The 17,468-nt window shown below is 59.2% G+C and overlaps 1 protein-coding gene and 1 long non-coding RNA gene across 3 annotated transcripts in view; one reads left to right on the forward strand and one right to left on the reverse strand.

The window, feature by feature from the left end:
* The window catches only part of SRCIN1 (SRC kinase signaling inhibitor 1), a 66,578-nt gene extending 52,877 nt beyond the window's left edge, over positions 1 to 13,701 (reverse strand). The window contains exon 1 of one of the 2 annotated variants that reach the window (XM_033847202.2): positions 13,405 to 13,698. In XM_033847202.2, coding sequence (XP_033703093.1) covers positions 13,405 to 13,528 — 124 coding nt within the window. In that variant the 5' untranslated portion in view covers positions 13,529 to 13,698. Of the gene's footprint in view, positions 1 to 13,404 lie in introns of both variants that reach the window. The other variant, XM_073798517.1, reaches the window with a different exon arrangement.
* Positions 10,217 to 12,982, forward strand: LOC141277433 (uncharacterized). Its single transcript, XR_012328858.1, has 3 exons — positions 10,217 to 10,281; positions 12,478 to 12,550; positions 12,749 to 12,982. It is a non-coding gene; the product is annotated as an uncharacterized lncRNA (long non-coding RNA).
* Positions 13,702 to 17,468: the final 3,767 nt, after the last annotated feature.

Genomic DNA, 17,468 nt, shown 5'->3' on the forward strand with positions numbered 1-17,468 from the left:
AGCCCTCACCTCACAGGTCAATTACTCTACTGCCCTGCAAGCCAACCGGGTACAAACGGCCAAATCTGCGTCCCAGTATGTTCCCTTCTTAGGGATGCTAAGGTCAGCACCAGGAGAGACTCTGGAGGATGGAAGATGGGGGAACCCAGAGAAGGGAGGAGGAGACTCAGAGTTTCCTGCCTGACTGCTGGGTCCAGACTGACCTGGGAAGCCTGATCAGATTCCAGGGGCATCTTTCAGTTCTCCCTGTTGCCTAACCTGAACCGTCCCACCAGAGCAGGATCCAGGAAGGTGGAGCACGAGCTGGAAGGCAGGGGAGAAATAAACAGTCTCCCCTTCCCTCTGGAAAAGACTTGAAGCCTCCAACCTTCTCGTCTCAGTTAAATCCATCCATCCATCTGGAGTGATGAGGTTTAAACCCAGCACCAGGCTTGCTGGATGCCGTGGGGAAAACGGACCAGCCGTGAATGACAGCACTCTTGATACCCAGCCCTCAACCAAGCACACTCTCATGACAGCCCACAAGGGGCTCTGATAGCCTCTATTCATTCAGTTCTCAGAGTCACCTCGTGACGTTGCTCTCCCCCCATTTTACAGGTGAGAAAGCAGAGGCTCAAGAAGGGGTGACTTGTCCGTGGTCAGAGTTGCCAAGTGGAGAAGCCTGGTCTCGACTGTGGGGTTCTCAGCCCGGATCCCCTTTCTCTCCTTTACACCCTGCCACCCCTGAGGAAGACGCTGATTCTGCCACCAAGGCATCCCTGAGTCTTCGTCTGAGCCACTGGGCCAGAGCCCCTTACGTCCCCTCAGTCTGTCCAACTCCCTAAGAAGGGAACACTCGAACAGGCCCCTCCCCAGAGAAGCGCAGAGACCCTCAACCCCATCCTTTTTGGGGAGACCTCACACCAGAAGAGTGGGGACCCTTCCCCAGGGCGTGGCTGAGAGAGGAGGGGCAGGGAGCAGAGCTGCCCCAGGGCCACAGAAGCCCAGGCTGGGAAGGGGGTCCTGCCTTTCCACAGCCCTCCACTCATACCTTAGTTTGGTACTGAGTCCTCCCAACCCCTGCCACAGGCTGTGCTGACACAGAACTGCAAGTCCTATTTCAGGAACGCCATCCAGCCAGGACTTGGATTCCTCCAGAAACAGACAGCTCATTACATCTAAGGCACCAGTTACCTTGTGGAACTCCTCCTTCCTTAAAAAGAGCCAGAGTCTGTGCCCATGGCCCTCAGAGGGGTCCAGGGGCAGGGCACGATTACTTCTCCCTTCAGGGCAGAATGAAGGCTCCTGAACCAGTATCTTCTCTCCTGAGCCCAACACCTCAAGTCCTTCCTTCTGTGGCCTGGCTTCAGCCCCGGGCCATGTGCACTGCCCTCTGTTGGGTCGGCCCCATGTTGTCACCACCGCTTTTAGCTGGTGGCCTTCAAAACTGCTCCAATGGCCCAGATAAGGTCTGAGCAGCCCAGATGACCCCTCTCTGCTTCTGCTCTCGCCAGCCCTCCTCCTGCCCCCAGCATGTGTGCCAGGGGAAACAAATGCCAGGGCATACTCAGCCCTGCTCTGGGACCAGAACGTACCTTCCTTATCTCCTGCTCTCAACTCTCAGGCCTCCCCTGACCTCGGGCCTCAGGGCCAACTTGTCTCCTCCTGCCTGGGATGGACGACTCTCCTGGCAAGGTTAGCTCAACCTGCCGGCTCCTTCTAGGCACTTCCTTCTGCCCTCTGCTGCCTGGCTATGCTAATGTGATTCCAGGAGTCTGCTCTGGGTCTTAGCCCCTTCCTAGCAACTATGCCCTAGCCCCAGCCAGGCACATCCCAGCTACAAGCACCAAAGCGTTTGCCCAGGAGTCTGAGTGGGCAGCCTGCTCTGCCCATAATTCTCTACTTAGTGGCCTCAGGCCCTTGATACCCTGTCTGGAAGCCAGCCATCTCAGGGGTGTGTCCAGCCACTCTGAGGACTGGAAAACCACAGCCCACACGATAACATCTGATGCATGTTAACCACACAGTGCTTCCTCTTTGTTAACCTACTTCCTCCTCACCAAACTCTGCCCTCCTGCCAGAGGGCCCCGGGACGGAGAGGCTCCCTTCCCCACAGCTGCTTCCCAGCACTCTGCCCCGTATCTGCATCCCATGCTCGCATGGTGGCTAATTCTGGCATCTCATCAGACAGTAATTATGGGGGAATCAGCAGTGCTGTCATCTCGGCAGCTCGGCACCTGTCACCACGCCGCCATCCCCAGGCGGCTGGGATGGGACCGGAAGCTGACGGAGGAGGGGTGTGCTGGGGTGAGGGGCGTCTGCTCCCTCCCCGCCTCTGCAGCCCTCACTTCCTTCAACCCTACCTCCCCACAGGTGCACGACGCATGTCAACAAGGTGGCCACTAGCCACACCAGTGCTCCCCGTTAGCCAGGCCAGGTACTGAAAGCATATGCCCTGCGTCATGCACAGGCATGCCCGTGACCACACAGAGCAAGAAGGACACAGCGCGCCAAGGCTCCAATCAAAAATTGCCCCTTCCCATAAGTGTGACTTTGAACAAGTCGTTTTACTTTTCTGGATGTCAGTTTCTCTAATGGCAAAATGGGAAAAATAGTGCTTACCTTGGGAAGAGGGGAAGAAATAAATATGTAAAGTATCTAGCACAGTGCCTGACATATGGATGATCACGTAGTCACTCAACAAACAATGAGTACACACCTACTGTGCACTGGGCAATATGAGGATGCCAAGATAAATGAATTGCAGTTTAGCAAAGACCACGCTGGGGCCATACTGAGGCACAGGCATTTTGTTTAGCTGGTGGTGCTTTGTTTTGTGTCTTTGAATTTTAATGCCTTTAAGGAACACAGGCACTCTACTCAGCGCAGTCCTCACCATTCCCTATCGTCCTCATCCACTGCTTCACTCGTTTCCAGCCCCTGAAAGCACTGAGTTTGCTGCCCCAAAAGCAAACATGAACTAGTAGGCTCAGTTATGTCCAGAACCGATGCCACGAGACATTTGACAGAGCCTTGGGAGCTCAGGGGGCGAGCCCGGAGGTGGTCAGGGAGGGGCACTTCAGGGAGAAGCAGAAGTGGGAGGTGACAAAGGCAGGGTGTTCCTGGAAGAGGAGGTACAGAAGCAGAGGGTCACAGAGGGAAAGGGGAGGGCCACTGGGAGCTGATGGAGACAGAGGCATCTCAAGGGGTCCTTCCTAGTGCTGCATCTCCGGGCCCCAGGCTGCAGCGCCTCCCTCTCCTCCAGAACATTTCCTAGGTGGTTCTTGTTGGTGGAGCTACGATGTAAGACCACGTTCCCTTGCCTCACAAGCAGCATCTGCTGTCCCGACTAAGTCACTGAGTCACTTCCCTGACCCCATGGAGAGCAACACAGCCCCACTCTGGCTCTTTACAGATGTAAAAAGTAAGTCTGGGAAAGGACTGAGCTCCCCGCCTCTGGGAGTATTCCAGAAGAGGGTTAAGCGAAAGAGGAGGGCAGTCAGGCCCCCTCCCTGGTTCCCTGCCCCTGAGCCTCGGCCCCTCTGCCATTTGTGTGCGGAAGGGGGGGTGGCCTGTGTGACCAGGACGCGGGGTGAGGGGAAAGTCTGCAGTTTCCAGTCACTCCTGCCTTCTCCTGGCAGCAGCCACCGAGGGGGGCGGGGGAGGAGAGCGGCATCGTTGCTCTTTTAGGAAAATGGTAATTTTAATTAAGAGGCAGACAAACGAGCACTCTACAGATTGTCTCCGAGCAGTTATTAAAAGGCCATCAAGGCATCGGCAGCCACAGTGGCGAGGAGGGCTGCCTCCCCCATCCGCCCGCCCGGATTGGGGCCGAAGCATCCTCCAGAGAGCTGGAGAAGGGCTGGAGGATGTGGAGCCTGCGAACAGCCAAGGCAGGGACTCTGCAGCCCCTCTCCCAAGGGCGGTCAGGGGCAGCACACAGACAGTACCCAGGGCACAGCCTGCTCAGCCCCAGGGAGGGGCTGGGGGAGGCGCAGAAAGGAAGCCAGCAATTGGGCATCCCCTGCTGTGGGCTGGGCTCCGGTCCAGCTGCTGCTGCTTTTCCCGTATTCTTCTCAACAAGCCTGCCATCTTACGGGCAAGGACGCTGAGGCTCAGAGAGGGAGAGTGGCTTGTCCAAGGCCACACAGCTAGGACATGGTTTATGTGAGCCTTGGAACCCAAATCAGACTGAGTCTCAAGTCCAGTGCTCCAGGCTGCTGGTCCTGGGCACGGAAGTGAGATGGGGGTTCCCAGAGGCCCTCTTGAAGTGGCCCCAGCTCTGGCCCTGCCCGCAGGGCCCAGGGTCACGGGCACTTGGGACCTCAGTCACTGCCTGCTTGGCAGGGACACATTATAGGAGAGGAGTGCCATTGGGTCAGGGGACACTCTGCAGGGACATGAAGTGCAGAGCAGCTGCCAGCAGGGGGAGCAGGGGCGGATGGGGCATCAGTGGACGGAGGGTCACAGCCCTTTCCAGACAGCCAGCCAGGCCACAGCCCCAGGCCCCACAGCCAGTGAATTCAGCCAACCCCTTAACCTCTATCTGCTCACCACATAAGCAACGAAAGAAACTTCGCTGTCTTGGTCATTGTTGGCCTCTGAGCCTAGACCAGTGCCTGGCACAGAGAAGGTGTTCAGTAAATCTGTATTGAATGAAAGAAGGAAGGAGTGGATGGAAGAATGAATGAACGATTCAATAAATGAAATGCGATCACAGGGTTTCAAGTGCCTATAAACTAAACAAAGCTGTACTGAGGTCGGTGTGGCCCCATCTTCTCCCATCGCCCCCCCTCTGGCCGACGCTAGAACATGGGCTGCCCCTGATGAGAAGGGCCCCTTGCTCCTGACCCCCTCTCCCCAGGCCATCTCTCCCCTCGACAGAGGGCTCCCGCCTCCTCCTCCCTCCCCAGCCCCACTACATGGAGCTTCGCGGCCCGCACACACATGTACATGCACACGTGTTTGTTCGCGCACACTGACTCACATGCACACACGTGCACACACGGACACATTCTCGGCCAGGCAAGGTGCCCTCCCCAGAGTCAGGTCTCTGCTGCCCCCTCCCCTGGCAAAGGCCTGGGCCCCCCAGGGATAGCCCCCTCCCCCGTTTCTGGCCCCCGAAGCTGGGGAGAGGCACCAGCTAGGGAGCAGTGGGTGGCAGGATGGTGGGGAGAGGCCCCCCTCCTGGCTTACCAACCTGGAGACTTTAAACAGAGGGAACAGAGTCCTGGAGGCTTCCCTCCTGCTGCACGCTGGAGCCCTGGGTGAGGGACAGGAAAGGAGGAAAGTCGTGAATGAATGCCCAGAGCTGGAGGAGAGGAGCTGAAGAGAGGAAGGGGCTGGGGCAGGGCTCCCAAAGTGGGATGGGCCCTGCAGGGGCCTTGGGCCTTGGGGGAGGAGGGGACGGGGACAGAGCAAAGCAGAGCATTAGGAGGTGTCCCTTTGGGGGGTCACTGAGGGCTGGGGGGCAGGCAGGACAGACACTGGGTGTCGGAGGAAGAGCAGGGGCTGAAGGGGCAGAGACACGGGTGGGAGACAGACAGGAGGACAGACAGCAGGACAACACAGAAAACAAGGGGGTCCCCAGAGTGGGGTCCCCAGGATAGATAGCCAGCAAGCCAGGCCTGGTTCTCCTCCCAGAAACGGGGGCAGGCTCTTTACTGGGGTCCACACAAGACCCCCATCTGCCTCCCCCAGCCAAGGTTGCCTCATTCTGGAAGGCTGGTGGGTTCAGAGTCAGAGGGGCCTGCCTTCATTGCTCTGCTGACCACCCCCTCCCAGCCCAAGAGACCCCCATCTGCTCCACTCACCCCCTAACCCTGAGGAAGGCCCCCCTTCTCTGCCCACAACAGAGGAAACAGGGGTACTTCACACGCGACACGCGCGCACACACTCCTGCTGTGATAGGGGGTTGCCGGAAGCCCTGTGCCCAGCTCCTGACCCCCACGCACCCCCAATCCTCAAACTGCCAGGGCAGGGCCCCCCTCAGGTGTCCGTCATGCTGCCTCGCTCTCACTCTGCAGGAAGTCCTTCTAACTGTACTCTACCTCCCTCATGCCCCAACGCCTGTCTGCTGCCTTTCATCCTGGGGCGCGGCGTTAGGACCCTTCCTGCACGGAGACACTGTGGGCCGGGCACCCTCTCGGGCCCAGCCCTCACTGGCTGTCTCGGACCCATCCACACGCACATCACGTCTGGCTACAAGCATCCTCAGAGCCCCCTGCCAATCTGATGTTTCCAATTTTCCCACCGATTACCCAAGACACAGGCGTCCTGGGGAGAAGCAGCTGCTGTACCCAGATGTTGGGACATTGACTGGGGGAAGAAATCAAGAATGTTCACTGACATATGTAGCCCCAGAGGGCTTCCTGGACAAAGCAGTGGGGTGGGGGTGGGGCACAGAAGGGGCAGGTGGACAGAGGGGCACCAGGTGGGGGCATGAAGACTCAAGAGGCCTAGCTCCCCGCTCACCCCTGGCCTTAAGTGGCAGCTCCAGGGGCCCAGCCCCAGGCCGGCTGGGGTGAGAATCTGGGTTTTAGGTAAGAGGCTTTCTCACGTATGTCTCTTTTTCCTGGGAGAAGAGCCACCCATTCGTTCATTCAACTGGACAGTGAGGACGAGGATGAAGACAAAGACATTACTGTTTACTGAAAGCTCACCATGTGCCAGGAGCTCCGCCTAAATTGCCTCATTTAATCCTGGTACCCACCTTGTGAGGGAACCACGGATACCAGCCCCAATTTACAGATGAGGAAACTGAGCTTCAGAGACGTGAAGTGACTTGCCCCACACCACACAGCGAGTGAGCCACAGGGCTGGGATGCCAGCCCGGATCTGTCCGACTCCAGAGCCTGAGCGCTTGGCCCCTGAGCTGAACTGCTTCCCATCCATCCTCCCCAGCCTTTGGCGGGCTCCCATTCAGTGCCCGCTGGGAAGTTCTGCCTGAAGTCTAACCTCTTTCCATCCCATGCTCCAGCATAAACTATTTTTTACGGACAATGAGTGGAGCAGAAGGCCTCACTTCAGTTTCTTTCTGCCTCATCCTAGGAGTGGGAAGCAGATAATTCTAACCGTAGGCTGCAAATGGACCAGGGATCAGGGGTGGGGGATGAGCTGCTGGCTTCAGGAGAATTGGCTCCTCCCCAGCTTCATCTTTAAGTCACTTCTGCCTCTCCGGGAGCCCCTTTCCTACTCTCCCGCCTCCGTCACAGAAGAGGCTCCAGGAAGCCCCTCAAAGGTCTCTTCTTGTTTTAACATCCAGAAATCCCCCCGCAAGCACCCACGCTAGGGAGAGGGGGCCTAAAAAGTCAGGGGCAGCAAAGCGAGAGTCGTTGTCAGTCCAGACAGCCCTGGCTTTCCCTCAGAGTCCCAACTTTCAACTTAGAAGAAGGCTGGGACAAGAATGGGGACTCAACAGGCCAGCCTGGCCACTGGGAGGGGATGGACGAGGCAGGGGACAGCCCCGGAGAGGAGGCATAGAGGCCCGGGTGTATCTGCGAGGGCTTCAGTGAGCCGTGGAATGCCTTCCCAATGAACTGGGATCGTTAATTCTTCCTCAATGAGGCAGCTGCTGGTGCCTGGGGTGACGCCGCAGATGCCTGCTGTGTCTGCAATTATCAGCCTCCCTGGGGTGGAAGGAGCCAGCAGGACACACACCCTCTCTGCCTCCTAGGCTCTGCACAAACATCTCCAGCTTAGGGCCACTCTGTGGGGGTCTCTGGATCTGGGGGGCCCCCTGTGGGTCCCTGGGTCTGGGGTCTCCAGCACGCTCTGTGACTGGGGTGGGACAGAGAGCAGGGTGCTGGGATGAGGAGGTTGGCAGAAGTGAGAAAGGCAGGCCGTGTGAAAACCCAGCTCCTTCCCAGTCTCAGTGCTACTCCACTCCGGGATATGCAGGCAACCGGGCCAGGTGGCTGAGGCTACCAGGAACCAGGAAAAGGTTGTGGGGGAGAGGAGCCACCAGCTGGCAGTGCCTCCGCAGAAGAAAAGATGGACTGGATTATAGTCCCTGGTTGGAACGGAGTGCTGCAAAGCCTTTTTTTTTCTGGAGTGGGAGGAAAACAAGACGGTAGCTGAATCCTATAGCCTCTCGCTTATCCATCTTCTGGGCTGAGAGGACAGATTTAGGCAAGACGTGCCTTCAGAGCAGGAGGGACTGTTTGCAAGGCGTATGCAGGCGCACAAAAGCACCAGTGTTCTCTTGGGCCAAATCTCCATTTTTCCTGGTTTAGCTGGAGCTGGGGAGTATTATTCCCACCGTCTGTGTGGCGAGGCATGTATTATCTCAGGAGAGAGGAGGTGGGTAGAACCTCTGACAGTTGGAAGGGACTTTAGAGATTCTCTAGTTCCACCCTTTTCTCACACCGAGGACACTGAAAACCAGAGGGGGCAACTAACTTGCCTAATGTCACACAGCAGTAGGGGAGGCAGGCAACCTGACACCAGTCCAAGGCTTGCTCTTCACCCCGCACTTGACTTCTCTGCCCTGGGGGATCAAAGACTGACTTCGCTGTAACCTCCTCCTCCCCAGCAGCTCTGAACTCCTCTTCATCACGGCCCCCTGCACGCTGGCCAACCATCACAGCCACAAGAGATGAAACTGGATCTACCAAGTTCCTTCCGATAGCCCAAAGGTCATCTCAAAGGTCATGCCAACCAGTCCCCTGCCCCTAGGTACAACACTGACTTACCTGCGCTCACAGACACCTATCACTGAGGTAAGAGATGCAAAAACACCGCCTCAGAGCAGCCACCCTTCGTGCACCTGGGGGTTTCCCTCCCATCTAACCTCGATTCCTCCTGCTGCAGCGTGGGCCTGTTTCCTCTCAAGCTGTCCTGTGCAAAAACAGGGGGAGGGGGAGAACAGGATTCCCCGCCTCCAAACCCTCCTGTCTGCCCTCCTGCAGCAGAGAGGATGAGGGCAGGGTATCCCAGGGTGGCTGGGCCCTGAGCCCGGTGCGTGTGTGGGGCACGAGGGCTGCGGTGGGGAAGCAGCCGCCTGTGTGGGAGAAACAGCTCTTCTGGGAATTGTCCTTCTGACTCTTCATCTCCTGCAAACTCCTGCATCTCAGGGTTAGGGGAGGGCCTCCTCTGGGTTCAGAGACATCCATTCCCTCCCCATACCATTTATTGACTGTTTATCATGTGTCAGGCACTGTGCTGGACATTTTCACCTATTATTTAAGTTTCACAACAATTCCGTGGTCAGAAACTAAACTGCCCCCCGGGTCAGTCCCTCCCTGGGACTAAATCTAACCTTGATCCCTCTTGCTGTGTTTCCTCTGGCCCCGCCCACCATGGCGGTGGAGGGGAGTTTTGCTCCTGTCTTCAGAATCCCTCACCTTACTCAGTGGCCCACCTTATCTTCTCCTGGCTGCCAACCTTTACCCCAGACTTGCCCCACGTGATGAGTATTATGGGGGTGAAAGGAAATGAGGCAGGTTGGGGGCTGGGATGCAGCGCACTGCCCCGTGCCAGACACAGAGCACATACCAGGTGGCAGGGGAGAAGGCCCGTGAGATCAGTCGGGGTAGACGGAGGTGGGTGCAGAACTGAGAGCAGCAGTTTCTCCCTCCCTGTGACCCTTGCAGGGAGCACCACGCCTCACCTGTGGTGTGCTGGCCAGGCAGGGCCCAGATATGCCATGATCCTGTTCTCAGTGACCATCTCTCAGGTCCAAGTTCCAACCCACACATATCCAGAGCCCAGGGGCCTGAGCAGAAGTGGGCAGGGCAAAAGACGGCAGGACTTGTCCTGGACTGTGAAGCTGCCTGTCTGGCAGCTGAAGCCAGAGGAGGGACTCTTACACCTCTTACACCTAGCTAAGCTCCTGGCGTCTAGAGGTGCTCAGGCCCTGACCCCTCTGCCAGGCTCAGTGGGGTTTCACACACCCCGTGGTAGCCACAGGCAACCGTAGTGAATTCACACCCACTTGGTTTCACTGTTTGGACTTTCTAGAGCCGGAGTGATGAGGGTAGGGGTCCCCTCCACTAGGGCTATCCCCCCATCCTGCCTCTAGGACGGCTGGAGCACAGAAGCCACCTCCCCAGGGAATTCTCAGGCCTCACCCGGCTTCCATCCCTCTGGGAGATTCCAGCAGTGACAGCCTGGGCCAATGGGCAAGGGGAATTGGAGTGGTGGGTGGGGCTCTGGTCCCCGTGGGCGGCACCCTCCCCCTTCAAGCAGGCATCATTGATATATGCAAAGCATATGCAAATCACCCAGAAGAGAGACACAACAACGGTGGAATGTCAGAAGAGACCTTGGAGAGGAGCCAGCCTGTGCCCCCTCATTTCACAGGTGAGGAAAGAGGCCCTTGCCAGGAAGGGACTTGCTCAAGGTCACTCGGACATTTGGGCGCTTGAGGCAGGATCCTAACGAGGTCTCTTTACTCAGTCCAGTGCTCTTTCCATGACAGTCCTGTCTTCCATGTGGGGGGGCCTACAAGATGGTGAAGGGGTCACAGGGCCTGTAGGGGTTCCCTTGGACCCTTCCCTTCCTCCTGTGAGCCTGAGTAGTGGATGTGGGGGAACCATGGGCAAGGGCGGCGATGATGCCTGGACAGTGGGCGACCAGAGGTGTGGAGGGGCCAGAGGCCGGAGGCATTGGTTTCCGGCAGCCAAGCAGTAGAAGGCGGCAGGAGAACTTGAGTGTCTGAAGCCCAATGTCAGGGCAAGGTGCCCGCTGTGTGCGGGGAGGGGGTGGCGCCCTCACTACACACACATCTCTAAGCGCTCAGAGGCCCCCTTCCGCCTGGACTCTGATGACTATGACTCCTGACAGACCATAATAGTCAACTCAGGCTGGTCCCTTCCGTGGCTGCAGCTCCTTCCCTCCCTCCAACCAGCTTGGCTTCTTAACCTTCCAGACAGTCCTAGAAAGCAGGACAGATGCTAAGGAAAGAAGAGAGACAGGTATGAGGGGGCAGACAGACAGAAAAGGGGAGACTAAGGAGCAGAAGGGGGAGACAAAGAGGAGAGACAGCGGGAAGGGCAGAGGGAGAAAAATGGAGGGGCAGGGATGGGGGGGCACCAGGGGGGGAGAAAGTGGGGGGATCTGAGGAGCAGAGGGGAGAATGTGGGAGCAGTGGAGCCGAAGGGGGGGCTCCCAGCCTCTGGAACTGAAGGACAAGGCTGGAGCCTGGGCGAGGGGCATAGGAGCCCCATCGAGGCCTGAGGCTGCCTGGCAAGAGTAGGGGACCAGGTCCCTGACCCTCTGCCCACCTCCCCAGCAAACACCCCGGCTGCCGGGAAATCAGTCCTCCCTCTTCTGCCTCCCTCCCTGCTCTCCTTCCCTCCCTCCCTCGGGCCAGGCAAGCGCTGCTTCCCAGCCAAATCCAAAGCCTTCATCTCTGCTTTTCAGAGCTGGGAATGAAAGGAGGGGAAGCAAGTTCAGCCCTCAAACCCGCTGACGGCCAGATTTTTATTATCTTTGCTCGAATGGGCCCTAGGAAGCCAACAAGGGATTCTTCAAAGAGCATCTGAGTGGCTCATTGAAGCCTGCACCTGCACCAGCCCACCCACGATGGGCAGCTGGGGCTTGGGGCGGGGGCACAATCTGTCCCCCACCTCCCACCAAACCCAGAGACCAGATCGGAGGCTGCCTGGAGCCTCACCTTTCGTTCTCTGTGCCTAGGCAGGGGCCACTCGGTCAGGCAGCCAGGCTCAAAGGCTAGACCCAGGCCCACTGGGCCTCTGAGACCGTCTCTGTCCCTCTCTGGGCCTCGAAGACACAAACTAAGGAAGAAATCGGATCTCCTTGCCAGGGCTTGGAGGAGATAAGTGCTTGGGATTCCTCGAAAGCAAAGCTTTAATGGCAAGCTCCAGATCCTTCCCCTGAAATCTCTGCCTGCCCACCCAGTGGCCTCCCATCTCCCTTCCAACCAAGCCGCCCCTCCATTCCCGAGCCCCAGGCCCACTACTCAGCACCCTCAAACCCCAAACACAGCTCCCTCAGGTCAAACCCTCAACCTCGTCTCCCTTCTTTCCCCAAGACCTAACCTGGGGTGGAGATGGGGCTAAAACAGATCTGGTACTTCAAAGACCCTAGCCCCCTCCCTCCTAAGCTTGGGTTTTGTCAGAGAAAGCCAAGGTTCGAACTGGGCAGACGGCAGCCGCGCCACCATCACCCCCAGCTCTGACCACACCGGTGAGATCGATGCTCACAGCCAAAGAAGGAATCAATGGTTCTAATTAAACCTTTTTTCCAGGGTGGGTCCCTAGCCAGAGAGAGAGAAAGAGAGAGATCATCTGGGGCTCTGCATCACAGCACCCAACTCTGCCCTGTACATATGTAAGAAACATGGAACCCTGGATTCCCAGCAGGAATCAGGCCATGAAGACCCCAGACCCCATCCCCTCCGCGTTAGGCAAGGAGGCGAGCGGAAAGCATGCGGTGGGATCAAAGCTCCCAATGGCTCATTCCCAGGGACCCTTCCCCTAGAAGAGCTCCCCGTCTCCGCTCAGCAGTGCCTGAGACCACAGTTGCTTCTTCCAGATCTCCAGAGCACATGGGGGACCTGCATCTCCATCCCGGCCCTGAGGGTCATCACAGAGAACTGGCCAACATGGTAAGGGCGGAAGGAGCAGGGGTGGGGGGAGCACTGGACAAAGACCCTCTTGTCCCCAAGGCGCAGTGGCAGGAAGCCAGGGCAAAGCCTTTGCACTTGCTGCCAATGGTGCCTGGGTGCCCGGCAGTCTGGGTGGAGGGGGGAATCTTATTCTTGGAACCCCCTCCTGTTATGCTCCATCCCTTGCTTCCACACTAGGCCACCAGCTAAGTCTCTGCCCCAACAACTCCCAGCTTGCCTGGAGCCCTCCTTCCTGTATGAATGCCGGACCCTGACACTTGCCCACAGGGGGCCCAACATCAACTAAAACCAGCAAAAGACCTCACACGGAAACCATAACTGCCCCCCACATATGTACACACGCGCAACCATGCCAGAAACCACCACCATCACAGCTGCCACCAGTGATGACAAAGCCCCACGTTTTCACAGTGACAGCCTCCCTCAAAAGCATCACCAATTCTTTAAGACCAGCAAGAAGGATGGGGAAGGGAATGAGAGAAACTGAGGCACAGAGTTAGACAGCAAAGCAGTTGGCTCAAGGTCACCCAGACCAAGATATCCAGAGTTGGAAAGAAGGCATCCTATCCCCACCCCAAAGTGCTCAAACCCAACACCAAGGAATATTCAGACCCACAAGCCTGGAAGTCTGGTCATCTGCCCCAGACTCCCAGCCCTTATCTGTTTCCCCCTCCCCAAAACAACAGTAGCTCCAACACCTTCTGAAAAGCTCCAGCCAGGAACCCACTTCTCCTAAAGTTGGGGGCTGCAAGGACCTCCTGGTTCCCTCGTATTTGGGAAGAGGGACTGGCAGTCCAGGATCTCCTCCTTGCACACTCCCTGTCCTTGCTCACCTGGCTCCCCTCGGCCCCCGGGGTCCCTCGGTCCAGCCTCCTCCCTGGAAGATCGGGCGCTGCCCTCCGCTGTCCTCTCCCACCAGGCCAGGGCAAAGCGCCGGAGGCACTGCCAGGGCTGCATGGGGAGGGGTGGGGCGGAGGGGCTCGCACCAGCAGCTGCACACACCCCGCCGGGCCCTGCCAGCCGAGCTGCGGAGGCACCCGGCCGGCCCCCTCTGCTTCCACCAGCATCCTGCTGCCCCCACCGACAGGACTCGGAGCTGGCCAGGGAGCTTCTGACGTAGCAAAGGGGTGCGTGGGAGGGGAGGGGGGGCTAGCGCGGCCCCTCCCCAGCCCCGCCCTCTGCCGCTCAGCCTCCGGCAGTCCCTACTTCCTCATTCACCCGAGATGCTCTCCCCAGCTGGGGGCGCCCTCCCCTGCCCTCTGGCCTCTGCAAGGGGAGGGCTTAAGATCAAATGGCCCCTCCCCAGCCCCTCCCCCTCCCGCCAGCCTAGCGGGGAGCGGGTCCCCAGTCCTGCAACTGCTGCTTAGGCTCCCAGGTCTCCAGGGCTAGGGCCTCGAGGTGACTGGGGAGGGGGGTGCGGGGAATACAGGCTTGTATCCTGGCAACACAACCAACCCCAGAATACACTAATCCTCTTCCTTCCCTGGGGGGCGGGCGCAAAGCGCCTACCACCACCATCCAAGGGCGTGCACCCCATTCTGGGACCTGGGGGAAAGAGGCCTTTAATGCTCCCACCACTTCTCCATCCCCTTCGCCTCCCCCTGCATCCTCCTCTTCCTCCACCTCGGATGGACCACTCCCCTCCTCCGCTCTCCTCACCATCCATCTCCCTTCCTCTTTTCTCCCTCCCTCCCCCCTCCACATAAACCCCTTTAAATTTTAACCCTTCGGGCCCCCTTCCCCGGGCCTCACGAGGCCCTCCCCACCCGGTCTCCAGCCTCTCCAATGCAGGACCCCCTCTCTGGTCCCAGCACTCCTCTCGCCCCGGTCCTTCTCCCAAGCCCGGAGCGCCGCGGTCCCCTGCCCCCCACACACCTGCGCCCCGAGCATCCCTCGCCCCGTCGGCCGCCGCCTCCCCGGCCCGGCCGCCGCCCCCGCCCCCGGCCGAGGGGAAAACACACAAAGAAAACAGAAATACCTTCCACTTAAGCATGGAGGCACATTAGGAAGGAGAGAGACAGGGACATGCCTTGGGACGGAGCGTTCCCCATCGGGCGGGGGCGCGGGGGGCGGGGGCCCCGGGCCGGCCTGCCTGGCGCTCGCCCTCTCGCCGCCTCGCGGGCTCCTCGCTGGGCCCCAGCCCCGGGGCGCGGTGCCAGGCGGGCGGGCCGGGGGCGCGGGCCCCGCCGGGGTGGACCAGCTGGGAGGGCGCCGGCGGCCGGGCGTGTGGGTGCGCGCGCGCGGGCGTGTCACCGAGTGTGCGAGAGCGAGTGTGTGTGTGTGTGTGTGTGTGTGTGTGTGCGCGCGCGCGCGCGCGCGCGCCGGCGCGGGTGTGTCACTGCGGGCTGGAGCGCGCGCGGCGCGAGCACGCGCGTGTGGCCTGAACGTACAAAGGGCCGCCGGGGTGGCGGGGAGCAGGGACGGGAGGGGGCCGGCGCCTCGCGCCCTCCAGCTGCACTGCGGGACCCCGCAGCGCGCGGCCGGGCTTGGGGTGCGGGGAGCACTCACGCTCCCCTCCCCGCTGCACCTGCTTCTTCCCCCCAGAGCAATCCTCAAGCCATGACAGGGACTAATGCCTAAAGTGGGGGCCGGCATCGGAGGAAGGGGTGCACCTGGAGGGTGCGGAAACTTCTCGGTCTCCTAGTCCGTGCGCGCCTTAGGATGGAGAAGCATTCGGGGACGGACGGGGGCAGGGAGGGACTGGGGGAGCTACTCTTCAGCCAAGGTGACCTCCGGAAGCCACAGGCGCCCTATGCAGGGAGAGTCTGGACCCTCCTCTGCCTGTGCCGGGACGCCCCCCTAGCTGTCTCCTTAGACCCGGCTTAGCCAAGGGGACCCAGTCCCACGGCGCCCCCTGCTGGGCTGTCTCCTTGCCCCCAGCTCGGGTGGCGGCCCCTCCTGGAGGCTTCTGCTGGAACTGCAGCGGCCCGTGCTGTGAGTGAGGGGAGTCGGCCAATCGGCTAAGCAGGACTACAAAGGAGGGTGCTCCAGCTCCTGCCGCTTCTCACACCTCACTTGGCGACGCCATTGCCACCTCCACCGAAGCCTGCAGAGCGCCAGCGCTGCCCCACCCCTGCCTCACTCCCACCCCCTCCCTGTCCCACCTTGGCCTACCTGTTGGCTCCACAGACTTCTCTGGGTCACTCTGTCCCCTCCTCCTCCTGTCCTTGTTGCTTGCTCTCTCTCTCTCTCTCCGGTTCTCTGTCCTGTCCCTTCTCTCCCAAGCTTCTCTTGGAGAGGGGAAGGTCCCCTGCCCCTTTTATTTACTCCCGGCATTCCCAAAGCCAGCTTAGATGGGCAAGAAAGGGGCACAGCACATCTCTTCGCTATAGGCCACCAGGTAGAATGGCAGGCAAGCATAGGGGCAGGAGAGGAGACCCCACCCCAAGTGGCCCAAATGACAAACCGGTTTCCCCACTTCCTGGTCTACCCAGTTGCAGCCTTAATCCAAGCTCTCCCACTTTCCTTCCCACCCCCCCACCCCCCACCCCCGGCCTGCCCTGAGCCAGCCACATGCCTGGCTCGGGGCAAGTCTGATGCCCCTTAGAGATTAATCTCCAGTTGCAGTAACTTAGGTGACTGGGCCAGGGTAAGGAGAGGAGGGGCCCTTCCCAGCTCCAGCCGGACAGCTAAGGAGGGCAGCCAAGAGCCGTGTCCTGGACACACCGTCTGGGCACACGACCCCAGCAGTCGGCACCCTGACTTCTTCCCTCCTGGGCCAGCTGCCTCTCCCTCTGCCAACTGGATGGTGCCCATCTTTTGGCCTCTGAGTGTGCTGTGGGCACTTATCCAGCTCCCTGCTTGGCTGCCTGCCCAGGATGGGCATGGGAGGCAGCGGGCCCTGTGTAGGGGAGGGGTCGGCAAGGGGGCGGGTGGCTTCCCCTCAGCTGCATGGACACCAGCTCCCAAGCCTCTCAGAGCCCAGAGGCTGGGGACTCTCGCTGCTGGTCCTCCATCCAGGCCCACAGCTCAACCACGCAGGATGCTGCCCCTCCCCTCGCCCTCAGGTCCCCTGCCATGAGACAAGTTCTCCTCCCTTCCCCACATTGTGCCCACCTAAGTGGAAGGGCGTCAGCGTGTGCTTTACCCATATTCTCTAATTTAATCCTCTCAACAACCCTGCAGAAGTGGCTGTTTTCAGCCCCGTTTCAGAGAGAAAGGAGTTGAGGCTCAGAGAGGCATAGCCACTTGCCCAATCTAAGAATAGCAAAGGTGAAATTCAAACCCAGACTTGCCTGATTCCAAGGCTCCCAGCCTCTTTTTCTATCACCACCACCATCTCCTAACCCTGTGGGCTGCCAGAGGCAGGGGCCTAACTCTGATACACATCTCATGACCAGAAAGTAAAGAAAGAGGGTAAAGACACAGTTAATGTCAGGGTTAGGGAGCTGGGCATTATCCTGGATGATGGCTGGAAAGATGCTTGTCCTGTCACATGGAGGTTTTTCTGGCCTTTACGCTAGATGCCAAGAAGCCACGGGCTCGGGGACTTGGGGAGGGAGGCTCTGTGACTTAGCCCCCAGAGACTGGGAATAATTCCAAATATGACATCAGTGACCTCCTGCATCACGAACGCCCCCCCCATAGTTAGAAGATTAAATCAGATTCAGGTAACATTTTTTATTTGTGTAGTTCACTTGTTAGAGACATAGCGTAAGCATTTCTGATCATCTTCATAGCTGTGAGCTCACTTGACCCCCTCCTCTCCTCAAAGCAGGACAGCGGCCTCCATGGGTCCGTGGAGGGGTGAGAAGGGATACAGCTCCTGAACAGGAAGCTTGGGGCCCTCCCCTGAGGCCCAAGTTGAGCCAGAGGGCAGATGGCCTGACACCAGCCACCCTCACTGACCCCACTCGATCCTCTGCCCCATGTCCCAGGGAAGATAGGTGCCTCGCTC

Source organism: Tursiops truncatus, chromosome 20 (assembly GCF_011762595.2).
Source record: "Tursiops truncatus isolate mTurTru1 chromosome 20, mTurTru1.mat.Y, whole genome shotgun sequence".
Classification (NCBI taxonomy): Eukaryota; Metazoa; Chordata; class Mammalia; order Artiodactyla; family Delphinidae; genus Tursiops; species Tursiops truncatus.